At 39.4% G+C, this 22,500-nt stretch overlaps 1 protein-coding gene across 5 annotated transcripts in view; it reads left to right on the forward strand.

The window, feature by feature from the left end:
• The window catches only part of LOC144055525 (palmitoyltransferase ZDHHC5-A-like), a 109,771-nt gene that overhangs the window by 80,120 nt on the left and 7,151 nt on the right, over positions 1 to 22,500 (forward strand). For 3 of the 5 annotated variants that reach the window (XM_077571548.1, XM_077571549.1, XM_077571551.1), the window contains 3 exons: positions 9,039 to 9,148; positions 11,044 to 12,113; positions 18,067 to 21,109. In XM_077571548.1, coding sequence (XP_077427674.1) covers positions 9,039 to 9,148; positions 11,044 to 12,113; positions 18,067 to 18,127 — 1,241 coding nt within the window. In that variant the 3' untranslated portion in view covers positions 18,128 to 21,109. Of the gene's footprint in view, positions 1 to 9,038; positions 9,149 to 11,043; positions 12,114 to 12,650; positions 14,656 to 18,066; positions 21,110 to 22,500 lie in introns of those variants that run through there. The other 2 variants (XR_013294896.1, XM_077571550.1) reach the window with 2 other exon arrangements.

Here is a 22,500-nt window from a genome sequence, read left to right on the forward strand (position 1 = left end):
AGGAATCCATTTTGGTTTCTGAAACTGAATTACCTTGATTCTCCACACTGTTATGAAGACAAATTGTGTTACTATTTTAGCTACTATTTACATAAGTCTTTTTATATCTAGGAAAGTTCATTAGTAGCAGAAGTGATATCCCCATTACTCAGGAACCCCCACTTTTTCAATTTGACTTCTGCAGTATACAAACAGGAACAATAAACAATATTATAATCACAGATTAAAATTGTTACAAAATACTTTAATTCCCAATTGTCAAATTTAATCTCTACTACAAACATCCAAGACATGCCTAACGTAGGGGAAGCAGCTGCTGTAATTTTGACTCATTACTAGGACCAGAACTTGTGATAGCGTCTGCTTTCTCAGTCCTGCTTGTATGTGAAGAGAATGCAAAGGTTTCTTTGAGTAAAAAAAACTAAAAAAAAAACTCATACCAACAGCTATCCCAGTGAGCTACGCGTATATTTGTGGTGTTTCGACTGCCAGCAACATAGCTTCAGGAGTCGGATAATCTGATGACTGTCAGAGCTAGCTAGCAAACATGTCTAAGCAATGCTTGAGTGATTTCGCTAATTGTAATGGTTAGACCAAAGCACCGGATAAACGACAGATCAAGGGTTGCTTTTAGATAAATATAAGATATAACCAAGACAGAAAATTAATAAATATAACAATATTTACTCCGCAGTGCTGGCGTCGACTGTAGAAAGGGCCAACAGGCAGTAGTTGCCGGCTTTCGAGAGGAATGAGGAGGTCACACCCTCATTCCAAGCTGACTAATAAAAGTTGTCACAGTAATGAAAAGGCTTCTAACATTCTATCTGTCTGGAAAACCTGCGCTGTCAGCACTTCCGCCCTGTATCTTTCTAACATTTTGTTAAGGGTGAAGATTGATTAACTGGACCCCAAAGCAGAATGGAGAGCCGAGCAGGTATGTTGGAAGCAAAGCATTTAATAACAAAAAGTGCATGAGTACGTGAGGATATGCGGTACAAAGTACAACCAAAACATAAAAAAAGGAGCACCAAAGGCGATATCAACAGTCTAGGAAAAAAAGTAAAATCCAAGCTAAACTTAATGGCTCGACGGAGCCCCAGCGGAATGGCGTCGTCGGATTAAAAAGGCAAAACTACTAGACAAAAATCATTACAGGAAAGTCGGACCAACGAGGAGCGTGAGCGACATCAACGAAATAATTCGCCCTACAGCTTCTGCTGCACCTAAATACTGAGCTGATTGCTATGACTCAGGTGTGCAGCTGGGAACTCCGCCCACCCAGAAGAATGCCAGGAGCTGTGAGAGAAGGAAAAAATATGACCCAGCAGACTGGCCTGACACAAACACGACACATTTAGTTTATAACCTGAGAGGTATCCAAAATAATCCATTAATTTGAGTAAACATACTTCCGGTCGTTTTAACCCCTGGGCGTTATTTGTCCATTTTCTGGCTTTTTTCTGTTTTTCTATTTTTCATCAAAGAAAAAGCATTTGAAAAAAATACACTAGGGACCTGACATTTTACCAGGATTGTTTAAAAATGTAGAAGTTCAAATTGGCGCCATGCTGTAATTTATAATTATTACCAAACAGGAGGGAGAGATTCACACGAAGTTGTTGTAATAATGCCCGATTTTGGCTCATTGACTCCCATTATAAATCACAGTTTTTGATATGCTGTAAACCTGATGTGTTATAATGCATTTTCCGTGATTACTGATGCAATCGCTTCTTTGACGAGTCATAAACATGAAAATAGAGGAATTTGTGTTTAGAGCAGACATGGGCAAACCCCGGCCCGCGGGCCAAATACGGCCCGTTATGCGTTTCAATCCGGCCCGCCGAACTTATCCAATAAGGCTAGAAAAAAATTCAATTTTTTATTTTTATTTTTATTTATTTTTATTTTTATTTTTTTGGTTCAGCTCAGTGGCCGAGTGATTAGAGTGTCCGCCCTGAGACTGGGAGGTCGTGGGTTCAATTCCCGGCCGGGTCATACCAAAGACTATAAAAATGGGACCGATTGTCACTCTGCTTGACACTCAGCATTAAGGGTTGGAATTGGGAGGTTAGATCACCACATGATTCCCGAGCGCGGCGCTGTTGCTGCTCACCGCTCTCTCAGGGGATGGGTCAAATGCGGAGAACAAATTTCGCCCCACTTAGATGGGTGTGACAAACAGTGGATCTTATCTTATCTTATTGGATTTGGATTTGGACATTTACAGCAGGAGACGGCACGGTTTTGTGTTGAACACAGCAATAATGTCCTGATAGTCCAGAGAATCGGTCAATTCTTTTTTGAAAGAAAGCAGGGACAAATAGTTCAGTCTATCAGTCAACATTGTGGCACTGTTGCGTGTTTTGATCCTTTTGACAGCTGAAGATAGTCTTTCTACATGTTATCATGGGTGAGGTGAGGAGCGCGCATGCAGGAGACTGTTGATATTGGTGAATACATCCCCGGGGCGTGCGTCGAGCACTTCTATGAGCGTTTCCTCGTTGGCTTTTGGCTTCTTTTTGAGCTGCTGCACAAACACCGTGTGCTATGCGTCCCCCACAGAGATGGAAAAGTGGTCAGAGACGGATTGGATGTACGCACTTTGTCCTCAGCGCGTGACAGGCAGCAGCGGCTATCATGCAGCCGCATGTGTCACACGTACTGTGGGCCCGGGTTAAAAATGGGTGGGTCAATGGAAAAAAAATCTTTAACTTTACGCCTTGAATTGAAATCTATTAATAATAGATGCAGTCACCAGGTTTGACAGATCACAGTGTATGTGCTATTATAATCTATTTACATTTCTCCTCCCACTTTGCCAAATAGTGTGTAAATGCCGCATCTTGCATATTCATTGAGGCAAACGTACTACCTGGATTAGGGCTATTTTATAATAATCATAATAATAATAATAATACATTTCATTTAAAAACAGCACCTTTCAGAACACCCAAGGTCACTTTACAAAGCATAAAAACACAGCAAAAGTTGAGCTAAAACAATAAAATTGAAGCTATTGGAAAAGCTGTTTTAAATAAGTGGATTTTGCACATTTGAAAAACACAGTCCTTAGTGCACACTATAAGTAAATTGGGTTGTACATTTATCTGTGTGTTTTTACTGTGCTATGAGGTCCAAATGCTCCTGGTCCGGCCCATCTGTCAAAATTTCAAACCCATTGTGGCCCGCAAGTCAAAAAGTTTGCCCACCCCTGGTTTAGAGTGTTAACACAAAAATCCACTAGGTGGCGCCAAAGGCTAATAAATGAATACAAAATGCATGCATAAAAAAATTCTATTGTTATGACTTATGGACTTGTTTGAGCCTCTAACTATGTCATATGAAATATTCAAATTATTATTTTATTTTATATATATATATACAGCATAGTTAGTCTTGCTATTAGCATAATACTGCTATTGTTGTCTATAGGGGGCATTAAAAAAATAAAAACTATATATGTGTAGATAGGTCTAATGCCACTGAACATTTTGAGTGGTTGAAAGTGAAAAAAATATTCATAAATGACTAAGTTATCTCACTTCAAAGGAAATGCCGGATTTTGGCAAAATTACAAGAGTTTTGTGCTATTCGGAAAACTGCCATTGTGTGAAAACTGGGCATGCAGAAAATATTCTATTGTTATGACTTATGGACTTATTCAAGCCTCTAAATATGTCATATGAAATATTCAAATTATTCTTTTATTTTATATATATATATACAGCATAGTTAGTCTTGCTATTAGCATAATACCACTATTATTGTCCACAGGGGGCATTAAAAAATTTAAATAAAATAAAAACTATATATGTATAGATAGGTCTGATGCCACTGAACATTTTGAGTGGTTGAAAGTGAAAAAAATATTCATAAATGACTAAGTTATCTCACTTCAAAGGAAATGCCTGATTTTGGCAAAATTACAAGAGTTTTGAAAAATGCCATTGTGTAAAAACTGGGCATGCATAAAAAAATTCAGTTGTTATGACTTATGACCTTGTTTGAGCCTCTAACTATGTCAAATGAAATATTCAAATTAGTCTTTTATTTTATATATATATACACCATAGTTAGTCTTGCTATTAGCATAATACTGCTATTATTGTCCATAGGGGGCATTAAAAAAATAAAATAAAATAAAAACTACATATGTATAGATAGGTCTGATGCCACTGAACATTTTGAGCGGTTGAAATTGAAAAAATATTCATAAATGACTAAGTTATGTCACTTCAAAGGAAATGCCAGATTTTGGCAAAATTACAAGAACTTTGTTTTATTCAGAAAACTGCCATTGTGTGAAAACTGGGCATGCATAAAAAATTCTATTGTTATGACTTATGGACTTATTCAAGCCTCTAAATATGTCATATGAAATATTCAAATTAGAACTTTATTTTGCATATATGTATATATACAGCATAGTTAATTTTGCTGTTAGCATAATACTGCTATTATTGTCCATAGAGGGCATTAAAAAAACCTTTTTTTTAAAACGATATATGTATAGATAGGTCTGATGCCAGTGAACATTTTGAGCGGTTGAAAGTGAAAAAAATATTCATAAATGACTAAGTTATCACACTTCAAAGGAAATGCCAGATTTTGGCACAAATTACTAGAACTTAATCAAACTATAATAACGCCCAGGGGTTCATCTGCGAATAACCCTACTTTGTGCTCATTGTCTCTTATTTTAACCCCTTCTATTCCCTCTTCCTGTCTTATCGCTTGAGCCATGGGTTCGAAGAAGATTGCAAATAAAGTTGGGAAAAGGCTACATCCCTGCCAGGCCGACCTTTCCAGGCCAAACCAGTTTGTGAGGCTGCCATTTATCTTAATTCTCGCTTTTGGATTTTGATATCATGTTTTCACACATTTAATTGATTGTGCGTTGAAGCCAAACCTTTCCAAACAATAATACAAATATTTCCAGCTAACACAAAAGCCCTTTTGGCATCTAAACTTAAGTACTTTCAGTTTTCTCCTGCACCTTTTTTTATAACATGTAGTGTCCTCCTGATGTTGTCTTGGGTTTGACGTACTCTAATAAAGCCTGATTGATCTTCGTCAATCAAATCAGAAATGAAAGTCTGAAATCTGTTAGCTATAATTGATGTGTATATCTTATAGTCACAATTTAATATTGATATTGGTCTATAGCTTTCACAGTGCTCTCTGTCAGAGGTGGGAGTAAGTCATTGTTTTGCAAGTCACAAGTAAGTTCCAAGTCTTTGCCCTCAAGTCATGAGTCAAGTCCCAAGTCAAGACTGACAAGTCCCGAGTCAAGACTGACAAGTGTCAAGCCATTCACAAGTCCTAACGCTTTGAGATTTAAGTCCTTTCGAGTCATTTTAACAACATCATAGATTATATTATTTGGGGTGACCATCAAAGTAGGAGTCAGGCACTCAGGGAATGAACCCAGAGTGGTGCAACAGATTGCCGTTTTTGCAATGTGTTTCCAGTGAGTTTATAGTCTCATTAACTACGCAGCTAGCAACAATAATTAGCCGATAAACAACTGACATTAGCTTACTTACTGTTCTTTGTGCAACTTCAGATGTTGAACGAAGTTTGAAGTTGTTGGCTCTCTGTCAGTGATCTAATCTTGGACATACTGCATTTTTTTTTGTAGTTGTTGACCACCTCATAGTTTGTGTACCCAAACAACTAGTGGTGCAATGGATCACAAAAGTCACGGATCGGATTGTTTAAAAAAAAAAAAAATGAAATGAAATCAGATAAATACAACTTTGTCTTAATTTATTTTCTAAAATGCTTTTTCCCATTAAATTAAAATATATATATATATAAACTCAAACGGTCTAATATGGCCGTTAGGATTTAAGAACACAACTTTAAGTGCAATATAAGGTAAGATACATAATTATTTTTATACATGATCCATGTATAAAATAACAAGGTATTCTGCCTTACGTTATATTGCAATTGTAATGCACTTGAGGATGTGTTCATGGAATCCAAATGGCCATATTGGATATGTTGAATGTTTTTTTTTTGTTTGTTTGTTTTTTAAAGCTAGTGTTTTATAAAACAAATATAAATATAGGCAAAGTTTTATTTATTTATTTTCAATAATGAAAAATACATGTAAGTGCAATTTAAGTCACATTCCCTTCTTTTAAACTGGGAGAATGGATTACAAAGAACGTAGCATAGGTCCACAATATTGAATAAGAAAAATAAGCAAGCCAAGCAACAGCTGTCAAACTGTTGCAACTTGCCAGCCAGGCACCCGATGCTAACGCACATTTAGCTACTAGCCATGGACGCCGGAGACTTGTGCCGTATCATGCAATGACGGCATAATTAACTGCGGTTTCTCCACGTCCCAAATTAGCTATTTAATATACTTTTGGGGTGGCATTATAATAATAGTGGCAGAAATTATGCAATTTCAATAAAAACATTGATAATGCAAGCCAAAATATCAAATCAAAGTAGTCAAGCTTAGCGTTCACGCCACCATGCAGGCAGACTTCAAAGTCAAATCTGCCAAGGCTGTTGCATTAGTGTGAATGTATTATTTGGTCAGCTTTATTTTGAAGTTTGCCTTGGCGTAGGCAGCGTGTGTTTGCGCCTTTTAGGCTTCACTGACATGTCTGAATGACGGCGCTGTGTCAGCCAAGCTCGCACACGTACACACACACGCACACAAACACCGAGAGGAATTTACTCGTTGACATACATTCTAATCTTTTTGTTTTGGTGGAAGAAGCAAGTCTTTTCACGTCAAAGGGCTCAAGTCATTGTTGGTAAAGTCCAAGTCAATTTACATAAGTCATTCACATTTAGAGAAGTGAACGCCAGACTGCTATGTTGCATCTTTAACAATGGGAATTCTGAACAACTTGACCAAAAAAAACAACAACCCCACATCTAAATAAAAATAAAACATAATATAGAAAAAATCACAAATGATGGGGCCATCCTTTGGGCCCCGAGATCTGTTGGTAGGTGAGTGGGAAAGCCTCCTATATTTAGCGCGTTTATATTTATATTTATATTTTAGGCGTCTCCGAGTGTCCAGTCGGTTCATGGGTGCTCTCGCACCTTGGGGTCGCCGGTCTGTTCTGTCAGGGGAAGTCCCGCTGGGTGTGGTACCTACACGTCATGAAGTTGTCACCACCGATGCCAGCCCCAGTGGATAGGGTGCAGTTTGGCAACACAGAACTTCTCAATGCCAGTGGTCTGCAGGGGACAGGTCACTGCACATCAATGTGCTGGAGCTGCTGGCTATGCATTTGGCCCGCAGGGCGCCATGTCCTGGTATGATCAGACAACACCTCCACTGTGTATCACATCAACCATGAGGGCGGGACGACTTGCTACGTGCCTCACGGAGGTTTCTCAGATAGACCTCCCCTGTCCTGCCAGCCTGCGGGCCATGTTCTCCCGGGCCTTGTCAACCAGTCAGCGGATTCCCTCTCCCACCATCGTCTGCCTCAGGGAGATTCGCGTTTCCACCCGGAGGTGGTGAGCACCATTTGGAGTCACTTCGGAAAAGCGACAGTAGATCTTTTTGCCTCCGAGGAGTCAACTCACTGTCCCCTCTGGTATTCCCTGAGTAAGCAAAGCAGCCTGCTAGGCCAGGATGCTCTGGCACACCCCTGTCCAAGAGGCCTGCTATATGCATTTCCACCTCTCCCCTTTATTCATCTGACCCTTCAGAGGGCCCGGCCAACAGACGCACGCCTTGGAGCCCCACCTCCAGGCTTGGCTTCAGAGGGGGACCCCGGTGACCTGCGTCTGGGCAAGGGAAACCACAATCCAAATTTGTTCATCATCATAGGAGTCTTTTTGAGCCATGCTTTTTGTCTGTTTGTGTGTGGACTTTGTTCTGGTCCGTTGTGGTGAAGAAGGAGCTGAGTCAAAAGGCGAAGCTCTCAATATATCGGTCGATCGACAGTCCTACCCTCACTTATGGTCACGAGCTGTGGGTCGTGACCATAGGTGAAGAACAAGAACAAGATCCCGGATACAAGCAGCCAAAATGAGTTTCCTCCGCTGGGTGACTGGGCTCTCCCTTAGAGATACAGTGAGAAGCTCAGTCATCCGGGAGGGACTCAGGTTCGAGCCGCTACTCCTCCGTGTTGAGAGGAGCCAGATGAGGTGGCTCGGGCATCTGGTTCGGATGCCTCCTGGACGCCTCCCTGGAGAGGTGTTCCGTTTATGTCACACTGGCAGGAGGCCCTGGGGACGACCCAGGACACACTGGAGAGACTGGCCTAGGAACTTGGTTGAAGTGGCTGGGGAGAGGCACGTCTGGGCTTCCCTGCTAAAGCTGCATGATGGATGGATGGATATTCTGAACTGCCTTTTATGAGCCCAGATCTAAATCCCATTGAACATTTGTGGAAGGTGCTGAATCTGGAGAAGACTCTTCAATTTGAGACAATTGGAGTAGTTTGCTCACGAAGAGTGAGCCAAAATATCAGAATCAGAATCGTTTTTATTGTCATGTAAATTAATACATTTTACATTACTGTGAATTTGTCTCGGTGACTGGTGCCATAAGACATAGTAGTAGCATTAAAATTAAAATTCATAATTAAACAAAGTAGCATTAAAATGACATAGTATAAACATTAAGGTAAAAAAATATAAAATAAGATAAAACAAAAATATCTGAATATATGTTGACAGGTCCAGAGTTACTGTGGTTTATTGCAATGATTGCCTCAAAAGGTTGTAAAACTAAATCTTAAGTTATGAGTACCAACACTTTTGTTTAGTGCTGTTTCCTTTTTTTTTTTTTAATCAATTCTCTTTAACGACAATTCAAAGGTAATGGCTGATTTTGTAATTTTGTTTATATTGTTACTATGGTAAGTTTCAAGTGAGGTCAGGGACCATTGTGGGGTTTCCTTTCATCAACACAGGGTTATCAACAATTTTGTCCAACAAGAGGAACAAGCATTTTTTGTTATACAAAGAAATAGTTAGAACCCCCCATTCCTTATTTTTTTTAGTAACATGTTTTTTTCTTCTCCATTTCTCTGTAGATTGCAATCTACTAAACAAAACACCGCCCACTCCAACCATGTATAAATACAGACCTGCCTGCAGTCCTGGACAGAACCGCACTCCACTAACCTATGCTTATGCAAACCAGGTAATGCCCTAATGCTGTGTACATTTCAATTACTGTTTGACCTGATGCTATTACCAGAGGGGGTCGTTGACAGACCTATCCCCAGACCTCAGTCTTTGGGGGAGAGGGGCACATGAAATGCATGGAGAGGCCTTCACACATGTTATTCCTATTGTTTATCATTCTTAGGACTCGAGCAATGACCGCTGCGAGGTCACACAATTGCAATTTCAACACATTCCAAAAATGTATGCCATTCGAGGGCTATTTTCCTCACTCCAAAAATTCTAATTTTTCACCAAATTCAAACATTTTACACCAAAAATTCACTATTAATTCACAAAGGCATGATTTGTCCATAACCAACACCATGTTGAATAAGTTATGTTTATTGTTATACTCCTCTTCATATTGTGCCTGTGCACTTACTGCTGACTATGTCTTGCCTTGTTTTTTTTTAATGTCCTGCTGACACCTGGGAATGCGAGGAACAAAATTTCGATTTTGTATGTCCAGCACAATAAGCACATGTGAAATTGACAATAAAGCTGACTGTCACTTTGACTAAACATTGAGTCAGAGTGGACCATTTTCTGTGCCTCCATTGTTGAGGCGGCTGATCGGAGCTGTGGCCGTAAAGTGGTTGGTGCTTGTTGTGGCAGCAATCCGAACGAGCTGGTGGACACCGGTAACAAGGGATGCCGTCAAGCTGAAGGAGTCCTATCAAACCTTTTTGGCCCGTGGGACTCCAGATGCAGCTGATGGGTGCAACGCAGCGTCAGCAGTTGACGAAGCAAAACTACAGGCGTGGGAGGAGTTTGGTGAGGCCATGGAAATTGATGTCCGGATGGCTTTGAGAAAATTCTGATCCACCATTCAGCGTCTCATGAGGGGGGAGCTGTACGCCATTAACAGTATAGTAGAGATTGGGGCGCTGCTGACCTCAAAGATACTTTTGAAGATCTCTTCAATTCCTCCTTCCTTAAAGGAAGCAGAGTCTGGAGACTCTGAGGTGGGCTCCCATATCTCTTGGGATGAAGTCACTGCGGTGATAAAAAGCTTCTTGGTTGCAAGGGGCCGGGGGGTGGATGAAATCCTTCCGGAGTTGCTACCTAAAACCTCTGGATGTTGAGGGGCTGTCCTGGTTGACACGCTTCTACAGGGTGTGTTCCAAACTACAGAGGGATCACACTCCTTAACTTCCCAGGTAAGGTCTATTCAGGGGTGCTGGAGAGGAGGGTCAGTCGGGAAGTCGAATCTCGGATTAAGGATGAGCAGTGTAGCTTTTGTACCGGCCGTGGAACAGCTCTACAACCTTAATAGGGTCCTCAAGGATGCATGGGAGTTCGCCCAAACCAGTCTAGATGTGTTTTGTGGATTTGGAGAAGGCGTTTGACCATGTCCCTCTGAGAGTTCTGCAGGGGGTTCTTCGTGTGAACGGGCTAGCGAACCACCTGATATGGGCTGTTTGGTCCCTGTACCACCGATGTCAGAGTTTGGTCCGCGTTGCCGGCTGTAGGTCGGATTCGCTTCCAGTGAGGGTTGGACTCCGCCAAGGCTACCCTTTGCCACTGATTCTTTTCATAGCATTTATGGACAGAATTTGGACAGCCGAGGCATTGAGGGGGTGGCCTCACTCAGTATTGCATCTGCTTTTTGCAGATGATGTGGTACTGTTGGACTAGGATGTGGAGAGCTCAGTGCAGGGCTCTTACCTACAGGAAAAAACATGAAGTTTTTTTGTTTTTTTTTACTTTTACATTCATAATTGAGAGCAATGTTAAATCTTTGTGTTTTTGACCTCCAGTAGGAAGTTGTTTGAATGATCAGCACAAATGCTGACTGCTATTATTTATAACTGTGTCATGGAAATGGTTTCTTCACCATCCTTCTCTTTCTCTTCTTTTGTTCTTTAGTTAAGTCAAGCGGAGAGGGATGCCAGCAGTAGGGATTCCTCCTCCTCATCTTCCTCCTTGGTTCAATCTAGCCATCAACCTGGGTTCCGCTCACAACCTAGCTTGGACCTGAGGGAAACTTATTCTAACAAAGCGGGGGGGATAGCTGGGGGGGAGAGAAGAGATGGTGGAGTTGGAGGCATTCCTAGCTACTCTCTCAAGGGGCGTTCGTACCCCTCTTTCTCTGACCCTGCTGTCCTGTCAGGAGTGCCTTCACAATCCTCTGGTTCTATGCAAACCTCAGCATGTACTGCCCAGATCTCTGAAACAACCACTACCTCAAGCAGCTTTAAGAGCTTAGAAAATCAGACTCCTCCACCTCCCCATCCAGCTCCTAAAGGAAGCCTTTCAGATGACAGTTTAATGGCTAGAGATGATGGTTTTGACAAAGGGGTGTTAGCAGGTTCAAAAATTCCTGAGGTTTCGTCTGGGACACCCTGCTCTCCAGCGGCAGGTGGCTACATCTCCTCTTTTCATTCGTCGAAACCAAGAGATGCTGAAATGCATTCCCAGTCTCCCAAATACCATCACCCCCTCCTTCATCGGTCAATCTCTTCCACATGCTCCTCTCCTCCTGAGAGGGAGCATCTGTTGGTGGAACCACAGCGAAGCAATCGCCTTTTGCCTTTCTGTCAAACGTCTGTGCCACCCCCTTCCCCGGCTCAGAATCCACCACACCATCACCACCACCATCACTCCCATTATCATCATCATAATCATCATCACTCCAATCATCATCACCACCATTCCACCTCTACCTCCCACATTTCTCGTTTCATTGCTCCTCACCTGGCCCACCATCCCTACCCACACCGCACATTCTCTACAGATACCCCTTTGGACTTGTCGTCATCTTCCGCAAAGAACCCTTCTCACTCCCCACAACACCCACCTCTTGGTAAAGCACTGTCCTACTCAAGCGCCGCTGCTGCTGAAATGCAGTACCAGCTAATTCGAAAGGCTTCCTCAGCAGCTGGAGCAAATGCAGCAGGGATAACAGGAGGAATGGTGGGAGGAATACAAGAACCAAAGTAAGAAGAACTATCGGTCATTCCATGTCATTTCATCAAATGCCTCCGACCTATTATACAATCAGTTGGATAATTAATGAGCAATTAATGATTAATTATGATTAATTAATTATTGGATTATTAATAATAAACCACACCAATATCGGGAAAAATATATAATCTGTGTAAAAATTAGGCAAAACACCCTCACAATTTTATAATTTTTAACAAGAATTTGATATTTGTGATAGTTTTCCAGATATTGCTGTTTAAATGTGGCTTTTCAACGTATTATGCCAAAAAACGTCTATAACTATCCTTCATTCAATTAAATTTTTCATGAAAAAACTATTGACATTAGAGCCCTAATATTTTGGATTTTTCCTATCAACAAGTGTATCTTCGTACTAGTTTTTTTCAAGAAATTCTGTGATGGTCAGGTTGGAAGATTTTCAGAAAATTGATGACATGGCACGGAATGACCCTATTACATAATGTCAGCACTTTTGAAATTCTGATATTCATTGACTGCTACTCTTTTGCTTCTTGTCCTTACAGATTTCCTGTGAGTTATTTTGTTTTTTAATTCCATTTGTTCGTTTTGTGATGTGATTATTGTCTATTTTATACAAAATTTGCTGTTATGCTGATTACCCTGATTATGTGGTCATTTCAGCATGTTATATCTGGAATGCTGCACAAGCATGACATACATGTTGTCTTAGAAAATTGTGTATACATGTTATAAATTATAATTACACAGTGTTTCCCACAGATTTGAAATCTACTTGGGCTACTTTGACACACACACACACATACACACACACACACACACACACACACACACACACACACACATACATAGCTGCTCAAAAGTTTTGAGCAATTTGGACTTTCCAATTGTTTCAACCTGATTTTGTTGTTCAATCGTTTCATATTTCAATTTATATGAAACAACAGGTGTAGGTTTATCAATTCAATGCATTGTTTTTTTTGTTTTTTAATCAACTGTGTAGTCCAAACTTAATTTAAAAAAAAAAATTGGTCAATTAATGTAAGTGCAAAAGTAAGTGAACCCTGAGCTGCATTGCTTAAAACAAGCAGTCAAGTAGGATCAGGTGGGACACATTGGTAGGTAAACTAACCACTGAAATGGACCAATGAAAAGAGAGGTTTAGCAAAGAAATTGTGCATCACTAACTGAAACAGAGACAAAACCACGTCACTTTAGTCTTACCCAGGTGAACCCATACAGGTCAGTCATGCTGAGAGGAAAAACAATCTCAGGGGACCTCAGGAAGTGGGTAGTGACAGCACATCTGTCTGAGGAAAGCTATAAAGTAATCTAAAAAAAATTGAGCTTCATCATTCCACTGTAAAGCAGATCATCTGCAACTAGAGAACACAGAAAATTTCTACAATCCTGCCTAGAAGTGGACGACCATCTAAACCATAGGTGTCAAACTCCGGTCCTCGAGGACCGTAGACTGCAGGTTTTGGATGTTTCCGTTTTCCAACACAGCTGATATATGATCAGCTCATCAGCAAACTCTGCATAAGCCTGATAACGATCCTGCTGATTGTAATCAGCTTGTGTTGGAAGAGGAAAACCTCCAAAATCTGCAGGACTTCAAGGACCGCAGTTTGACACCTATGATCTAAACTATCAACAAGAATCACAAGAAAAATGATAATTCAGGTAAAAAGCCAACTCGAACATCACATCAAGGGATTTGCAGACCTCATTTGCTGCATCTGGGACACGTGCATGCTTCAACAGTCAATCAACAAAGCTTTAATGTAAGGCTTGCTAGGTTGAAGCCTCTGCTCACAAAAAAAAGATCAAAGCTGCAGATCTCAACTTTGCCAGAGAGTGCCTGGACAAACCTGAAGCTTTTTGGAAGTCCCTTCTGTGGACAGACTGTTGTTTGGTCACAACTAAAACAGTCATGTTTGGTGAAAAGTCAACAGTGCATTCCAGCAAAAGAACCTTCTCCCTACAGTGAAGCAGAGTGGTGAGAATGTTAAGTTCTGGGCTGGCTTTTCATCCTCAGGACCTGGACAACGCCACATAATCCAGGGAATCATGAATTCAGAGGAATATTGTGAAATCCTGGAACATAACCTGAAGCCGTCCTTTGTGAAGTTACAGCCTGGTAGATGATGGATCATGCAACAAGATAATAATCCAAAGCATTCCAGCAATACAACCAAGGGAATATCTGAAGAACAACAAGATTTATGTTCTTGATGTGCCCAGTCAAAATCCTGACTTAAATTCTTTCAAAATACTGTGGCGGGACCTGAAGCGGGCAGTTTATGTTAGACGCCCATCCAACCTCTCTCAATTGGCTGCATTTTGCAAGGAAGAGTAGCAAAAATTACCCCAAAGTAGATGTGAAAGACTGATAAATCACTAAAGAAAGTGTTTGGATGAAGTTCTCATCGCTAAAGGAGGTGCAATGTCCGATTAAGTGAGAGGTTCACATACTTTTGCACCCATGAAATCTGAGTTTTTCTTAAATTAACAACTTTTGTTCAAGAATAAATGACAATATTATCATTCTTTTTATTCAAGTCCATTATTTTCAATGTCAGCATTGTAGATTTGGGTATGAGAAAACATTTAATAAGGTTATTTTAATATTTTATACAAAAAGTCTGACCATGCCTGCAGGGTTCACAAACTTTTGAGCAGGACTGTATGTATATGTGTGTATATATATATATATATATATATATATATATATATATATATATATATATATATATATATATATATATATATATATATATATATATATATATATGTTAGTGCTGTCAAGGTCAAAGCGTTAATTGATTAATTAATCACAAAAATGTATCACATTAATCATGAATTAATGCAGATTAATTGCACAATTTTGTCCATAGATTAGCCTTTAGCATGACAGCGGATGGCTACGTTTAAGGTAGCACAGATTGTATTTAACCAATAAACCTAATTTCATGCATTAAAGTAAAGCATTTAATGAATGTTTGCGTATCACATTTAGAATATTTGTTCATGTCAAAATATTGGGGTAATTTTTTTTTCCATTTTAAATTCTGCAAGTAATTAACTGATTAGAAAAAGAGGAGGATGGGCGTGTGCAGTGGATCAAAAGATGTTGAAGACGTCCTCATAACATTAAATGTCAAAATAATTAACACATAACCAGTGCTCTTCAAATTTGGCAGGGGAATAATATAGATAAAAAAGAGAGTTGTTATTAAGTGATTAATCATGATGAATCAAAATTCAAAGATGTGATTAATCAGATTAAAAAATGTAATCGTTTGAAAGCTCTAATATATATATACAGGCTTGGAGAGCAACGGAATACATGTACCGCCGTTACGTAATCAAAAAATTGTAACTGTATTCTGTTACAGTTACAGGAAAAAACATGTAATCAGATTACAAGTACATTTATTAAAAATGGGGATTACTTCAAGGGATTATAATTTCTGTAATGAGAGAGAGTGTGAAAGAGAGCGAGGGCGAGAGAGAGACAGAGACAGAGAGAGACAGTGTGCATGCCCGCGCGAGTGGGACCGTTGCTACATGTCGGGGAGGTGGGGACGAACGAACTGACCAGTCGTGTCCTCCACACGCAAGCAGTTTGAAAAAGCTTCACGGACGGGAGGAGGAAATGGCGACCGGTATTTATTGGAACTTACTCACAGCGAAAGTTTGAGCTGAGGGTCCAGCGGCATGCTACGCACTGTAGCCTCTTGCTAGCTAGCCCACTAGCCTACAACCATAACGTGAGTTACACCTTCCAAGCAAATCTTCCTTCCCTCCAATTCACTATTCAAACATCATACACAATATATATACGGCTAAACTTGTGACTGGGACAAAATTTAAATTTGCAGTTGATGTCACGCATCGTCATTCTCATTGGATCTATCTATCTATCTATCTATCTATCTATCTATCTATCTATCTATCTATCTATCTATCTATCTATCTGTCTATCTGTCTATCTGTCTCTGTCTGTCTGTCTGTCTGTCTAAATCGTGAGGTGTGGTTGCTTTCAGTGACAGTTCAAAAACAGCATATGGCCATCAATCAATCAATCAAACAAACAAACAAACTAACAAACAATCTATAGCCTACATGCTTTTTAATTACACAAGGATTTTTGCTATTGCCCGGGTCCCTATCACCCGCAAATAGCAGGGGCACATTGTATGGAATATATACTGTGGTAATATTTATTTGTATGTTGTCTTCATGAGCATACTCAATATTGGAGTAATCCAAAAGTAATACAGTAACATTACTTGGATTACGTTACTAACTACTTATTATTTATTTTTTTTTAGCAGGTAACGGATTACATTTTAAAAGTTACCCTATCAACCCTATTTATTATATATATATATATATATATATATATATATATATATATATATATATATATTCCCCCACACCCACAAGGGTATAGTCTGATGGACAGGTCTAATAATGGAAACAGGACTGGTGTTCAAGAAGCCAGCCTTTGACTGCCTATGAGAAGCTATAAAAGTTTGCGTTGTTTTTTAGGTAGGCTGACTGAGAAAAGGGTGACTTTCTTTTTGGGATGTTACAGTCGCCCCTCAATGCAGACCGTAACACTGTTGATTGTAAGCGCAGATGTACAAATGTTTTTAATGGGGGTGGGACTGCATCATTAAGAATTTTATGCACCAAACAGATATCAGAATACTTAATAAGGTTGTCGAAGCTTAACATATAGTGTTTTACAAGTATGTAACAGAGGTGGTGCCGCATTGGCTTTTTATCAACGATTTTTAAGGCTCGATTATATTACGATCTGAGGGGTTTTATAACGGTTTGTTTAGCTTGAGACCATGATGACAATACAAAATCTGTGACATAATCATTGCATTGAGGTATGATTTCTATCGGGGGTGGGAAGGTGTGGAGTGGAACAGAGTGAAGTCATGCTCATCCCCGCTGACATTTAGTGTTAGTGTACAACACAATTGGGATGGAAACTGAAAAAAAAAAAAAAGGCCAGCTTTGAGCCCAGCCCAAACTCCCGCTCAGACTCCAAGAAAACTGAAAAAACTAAGGGCCGGATCCACTAAAGGTTTGCGTAGCTTTTGCGCAGTGCTAACTAGTATAAATGGCGCAATCCGGGAGCGTAGAATCCACTAAACACACGCAGATGGGGAAATTCAGCAATAGCTGCGCTGCCAACTAGATTACTGCCAGCCAGATTGCGCCCCGGTGTACCAGTGTTTTTTGTGTGTAAATGACGTAATTTGCATAGATTTGGTGGAGAATTTGCCAACCTCTATTCAAATGAGACTAATTCAATAATTATGATTTACACATTCATACATTTTTGTATTTTTTTTGTACAAGTAGCTAAGTTGATATGTCGAATCTGCTGCTCTCCGTCATTCACTTTCATTTACCTTAAGTATGCTAGCTTCTGATTGGTTAGTGTTAGTCAGCTGATAGGGGATCGGGAAGTGTTGTCGCCTAGCTGCCATGTATGAGGAGTAAAGTTTAAATTAAGAATGAATCCGTCTCCATCCTGCCTTTTCATTTTATAATATATATTTTTTAATGTCCCATTAACCACCAACGAATCCCCACATCAGACTATAGCTACGTATATTCGTCGTAAATTTCTGAGGTTTTTCTTGCAAATTTGCCACTATATGAAGTCTCAACTTTGCGACTTTATAAAGTGATAAATTGGGAGTTTTTTTCTCTGAATATTGCCCCAACCTCTAAAAAATATATTTATATGTGGCCCCAATAGCCGTCGTGATGCATTTGACAATTTCTGTTACAACCAAATAATGCTCCTTGTGCATTGAACCAGCTGTTTAGGAATGCACTATTTAACAACTCATCTGAAAAGAACTACACTTTCTGTCTGTATCAGTTGCAATGATTTCTTTAATGCTGTGTTTTTTCTGTTATCAGGGTTAAGCTAGACCAGATCAACAAGATCGAGCTGCTCAGTTGGACCAGTTATTTTTTTTAGTGAGCAGTTTGGCTCCTCCGGCTCCGCTTCCTCTGCCTCCCACCGGGTCAACCCATCTGCCGGAGTGACTGATTATAGCGCAGGAATTATTTAGCCTCAAACCCACCAGCCTCTGACTGCTGATGTGCAGGTTGACAGGTGGTGAGAGAACCACCCATGGTAAATGTCTAATTTGCAGCTTCATCTTGAGATTCTCAGAAAAGGGCAGATTAACTCTATTGTGCGGACCTTCAAAACAGCTAGTAAAATGAAACGATTTGAAACTAAACAAAAACAAAAGGGCACCAGACTGCTGTTAAAAAAATATACAATCAATTGAACAGGCTTTTTTTTTTTTTTTATCTCTTGGACTGACTGACTAACTAAATCTGCCTGTGGTTGGGAAATATTGCAAATTGTTTCATTATGGCAAACTAATTTTCATAGCGTGAATAATTAACAAATGCTGATTCCCTCTTTTTATTATTCTAAGATGTGAATATTTCAAATTAGTAGAGGATAGTGTGGTTTGAAATGTGAATTTACTTTTCTACTTTTGTTGATAATATTGTCCATATTGTTTGACAGCATGCACACGGATTATTACCAGCCACTGTAGGCATGTGTGTTGGACTGTGAATAAGGTTGGTTTGAACAAACAGTAAAAATAAAAAAATAAAAAAAATAGGTCAGCCACAATCAAGACCATTTAGGAAAACAAGGCTGATAATCAAGTTCTTCAAAATCTTAGTGTTGTTCTAAAAATATATTTTTTATTTGTTGATTACATTTAATTGATATACAGTATGTACATATAAAAAAAAAAGGGAGGTTATGTGTGTAAAAAATTCTAGGTGGCTTTCCTTCGATGCTTGGTTGAATTTCTGCAAACTGTTATATAGTAAACAAAATTTATGTTAAACTATCAAAGTTAGTTAATAAAACAATCTTTTAACTTTTTCCATTGAACTTGACCTGATGCCTTATTTATTATAGACATACAATATGCCTCTCAAATTGCCTATTAACAAAAATACAGTAAAATACTCAATACTGTGTGAGTATTTATGTGGGGATCATAGATGCTTTTGAGGGGGAAAAATAATGTTAAATACACTTGTGAACTGTTAGAGAAATAATTAACCCTATGATACAGATTTGTATATAAAGGAGTGGTCTGATTTTCAAATCATTTTTAATAATATTATTGCTTTTGTAAATGCAAAATACAGTGAAACCTGAGTTTTTGTATGGCCTAGTTTTTGTAAGTTTCAGTTTGTAATATTTTTAATAATGAGTTAATTCAAAGTCCCTTTTACCTAACTTTATTTTTATTTTTTTTACGGCAATTAACGCATGCCCCTTCTTTGGCCTTATTTCCGATTACAATGCAGCACAGTGAGCAGACGCATCCAGTATGAATTAGCATTGTCACCTGGTTACACTCAGAGTAATGGTAAGGCGGAATCTGCTGTAAATCTGCATTAAAAACAGCCAAAAGTCTCATGGAAATAGCTGCAATGGCTGGACGGGACCCATATCTGGCTATGCTAGCCCATCACAACATGCCAAGCTAATGTCTCATTACTAGCCCTGCGGTGTGGCTCAGTAGTACGGTGGTCATCTCCCAATCCAGAAATTGTGGGTTCGATCCCATGCCATTGTGACCATGTCAAAGTATCCTTAAGCAAGGTACTGAACCCCCCAGTTGTTCCTGATGCTGCGTCATCAGTAGGTGAATGGGTAGTTGAATGTAAAGCGCTTTGAGGGCCTTGTAAGGTGGAAAAGCGCTATATATAAATGAAGTAAACAGAGACTGCTGAACAGAAGGATGATAATCCTTCTCCCCACAAAGAATACTCTGCTGAAACCGGAGCTACGAAATAATGTGCAAGAAATGAAAAACAACCAACAACGTCAAGAAAAAAAAGGGGGCTAATGTTGACAAGTTATATAATACAATACAATACTGACAAGATGTTTTATACACTGACTTTCTGATGGTTTGGAGCGAAAAAAAGAAAGCAGATGTTTTATTATTTGAGACGGATTGTATAGGATGCTTTGGGTTATATTATTAGTAATGCACAGGAAAAGTGACACTATTTTTTTTGTTTGATATGATAGTCCAAAATGTATATGGAAGAATCCTTTATGTAAAGTCAGCCAGTAAAAGTTTGTTTCAAGAAAGTGCTTTACAAGAAAATAAAAAAAGAAAAGAAAGGATGTAACAATAGGATTGTTAGTTTGTGAGTATGTGTTTTCCAGGGGGATTGTTTGAGTTGTTGCACAGCGCACAGGAGGAGCGGAAGCAACATGTACCAGAGATGTGCTGTAATGTTAAACATTAATGGAGCAAATGTAAGTGCTCTAACCGTCCATTCTTGAAAAGACAGAATGAAACATAAAGAACACTGATATGCTCTCGTACACACAAGTGTAGTTTGTTCCTCCTAGCTTCGGCTGGAACAGGGGAAAAAAAGCTAGGACATGGGTCGGAGCTTCGGCTGGGATGTAGTTTCATCGCCATACGTCACATAACACCTAACTACCACAGTGCGGTAACCACACGGCTTCCTAATGACCAAACTTTTTTTTCTGTTGTTTTGTTTTGTTTTTTATTCATTTCACAGTTTACACTTTCAAATACAAAACAATGACGACAAAACTCAACAAAACGAAGTTCACTTCTGCACAGTTCTTTGTTCTTGTGTTCAAGAAAAGTTCCAAATGTTACAATGTCTCTTGATATAGGTCGATCCCCAAAATGTCCACGAGTCCAGTCTTGCACACGCTTCCAAAACACTTGAGTTTTAGTACATTCAAAAAATGTGTGGTCTATTGTCTCCACACCATTCTCAGAGAAAGCACATGCATTATCTATTTTAAATCGTTTTTTGAGAAAATCTTTAGCAGGATAAACAGCATTCAAAATTTTAAAGTGTGTCTCTTTCACTTTTGGTGGAATCGGAAGTTTTAAATAAAGTGACCATAGCTTTGTAATGGCTGTTTTGTCATATTTATTTCCTATGTTATTGTTGTGGCTTTTACCAGGGAAAGGAGTTTCAGTAAGACACTGTCTAATGAATTAGTTTGTACATTTTTTTGTCAGTGAGAGAAATCCCTTGAATAGTGATGGTACCCATTTGTGGGTTGACGCGTTCAACTATATTTTTGTAAGAAAAACAAATTCCCGGATACAAGCGGCCAAAATGAGTTTCCTCCGCAGGGTAGCCGGTATCTCTCCCTTAGAGATAGGGTGAGAAGCTCGGTCATCCGGGAGGGACTCAGCGTCGAGCCGCTACTCCTCCATGTTGAGAGGAACCTGTTGAGGTGGCTCGGGCATCTGGTTCGGATTCCTCCTGGACGCCTCCCTGGGGAGGTGTTCCGGGCATGTCCTACCGGCAGGAGGCCCCGGGGACGACCCAGGACACGCTGGAGAGACTACGTCTCTCGGCTGGCCTGGGAACGCCTTGGGATCCCGTCAGAGGAGCTGGCTGAAGTGGCTGGGGAGAGGGAAGTCTGGGCTTCCCTGCTAAAGCTGCTGCCCCCGCGACCCGACCCCGGATAAGCGGAATTGAAGACGGAACGGAACGGAACAAATTCCTTAGGCAGTGCTTCACCACTCGTTCAAATTCAAATCTAGGAGGATATAAACTATATTTGCCACAAAATTGCTCAGAACTCAGCATAGTACCATCTGCGTTCATCAAATGTACAATTGACCATATATTCTTATACATCCAATCTTTATAAAACAGTGACTTGTTTCTACATAGTATACACCTCTTGTTCCATATTATATTTGAGTATGGTGAGTAATTGTGTACATACAATAGTTTCCAATACAATAATACCTGTTTATGGAACTTGGATAATTTAAGTGGTAATTTGTTTATTGTAAAATCACACAGAAGTAATATTTTTAGCCAACCTATTTTGTTAAATATAAAGTTTGTGACGCAGTACCAAGTAGTGTAAAGGGTTGTTAAGCCAGGATTTTAACCAATTAATTTCGAGTGTTCCATTAAGACAATCAAAATCTATAACCTTCAGGCCACCATCTTGTATATCTATAACCATTTGACCTTTTCTAAGATAGTGAGGCCTGTTCCTCCAAATAAAATTTACATTTATGGTATTAATTGTTTTAATTACTTTGTTTGAAACAGCTGTGGTACAACTTGGGTATATTATTCTTGATAGACTTTCCATTTTTGTTATGTAAATCCGCCCTAAAATGCAGAGATCCCTCTGAAGCCAAATATTTAATTTGGATTTGCACTCTCTAAGTTTGTTTTCAAAGTTCGTAGTAACATTGGAATATTGATTTTTGGATATATACGTACCCAAGTATTTAATTTCAGATTTAATTGGGATTATTGCCTATTTCT

The sequence above is a fragment of the Vanacampus margaritifer genome, chromosome 7 (assembly GCF_051991255.1).
Source record: "Vanacampus margaritifer isolate UIUO_Vmar chromosome 7, RoL_Vmar_1.0, whole genome shotgun sequence".
NCBI lineage: Eukaryota > Metazoa > Chordata > Actinopteri > Syngnathiformes > Syngnathidae > Vanacampus > Vanacampus margaritifer.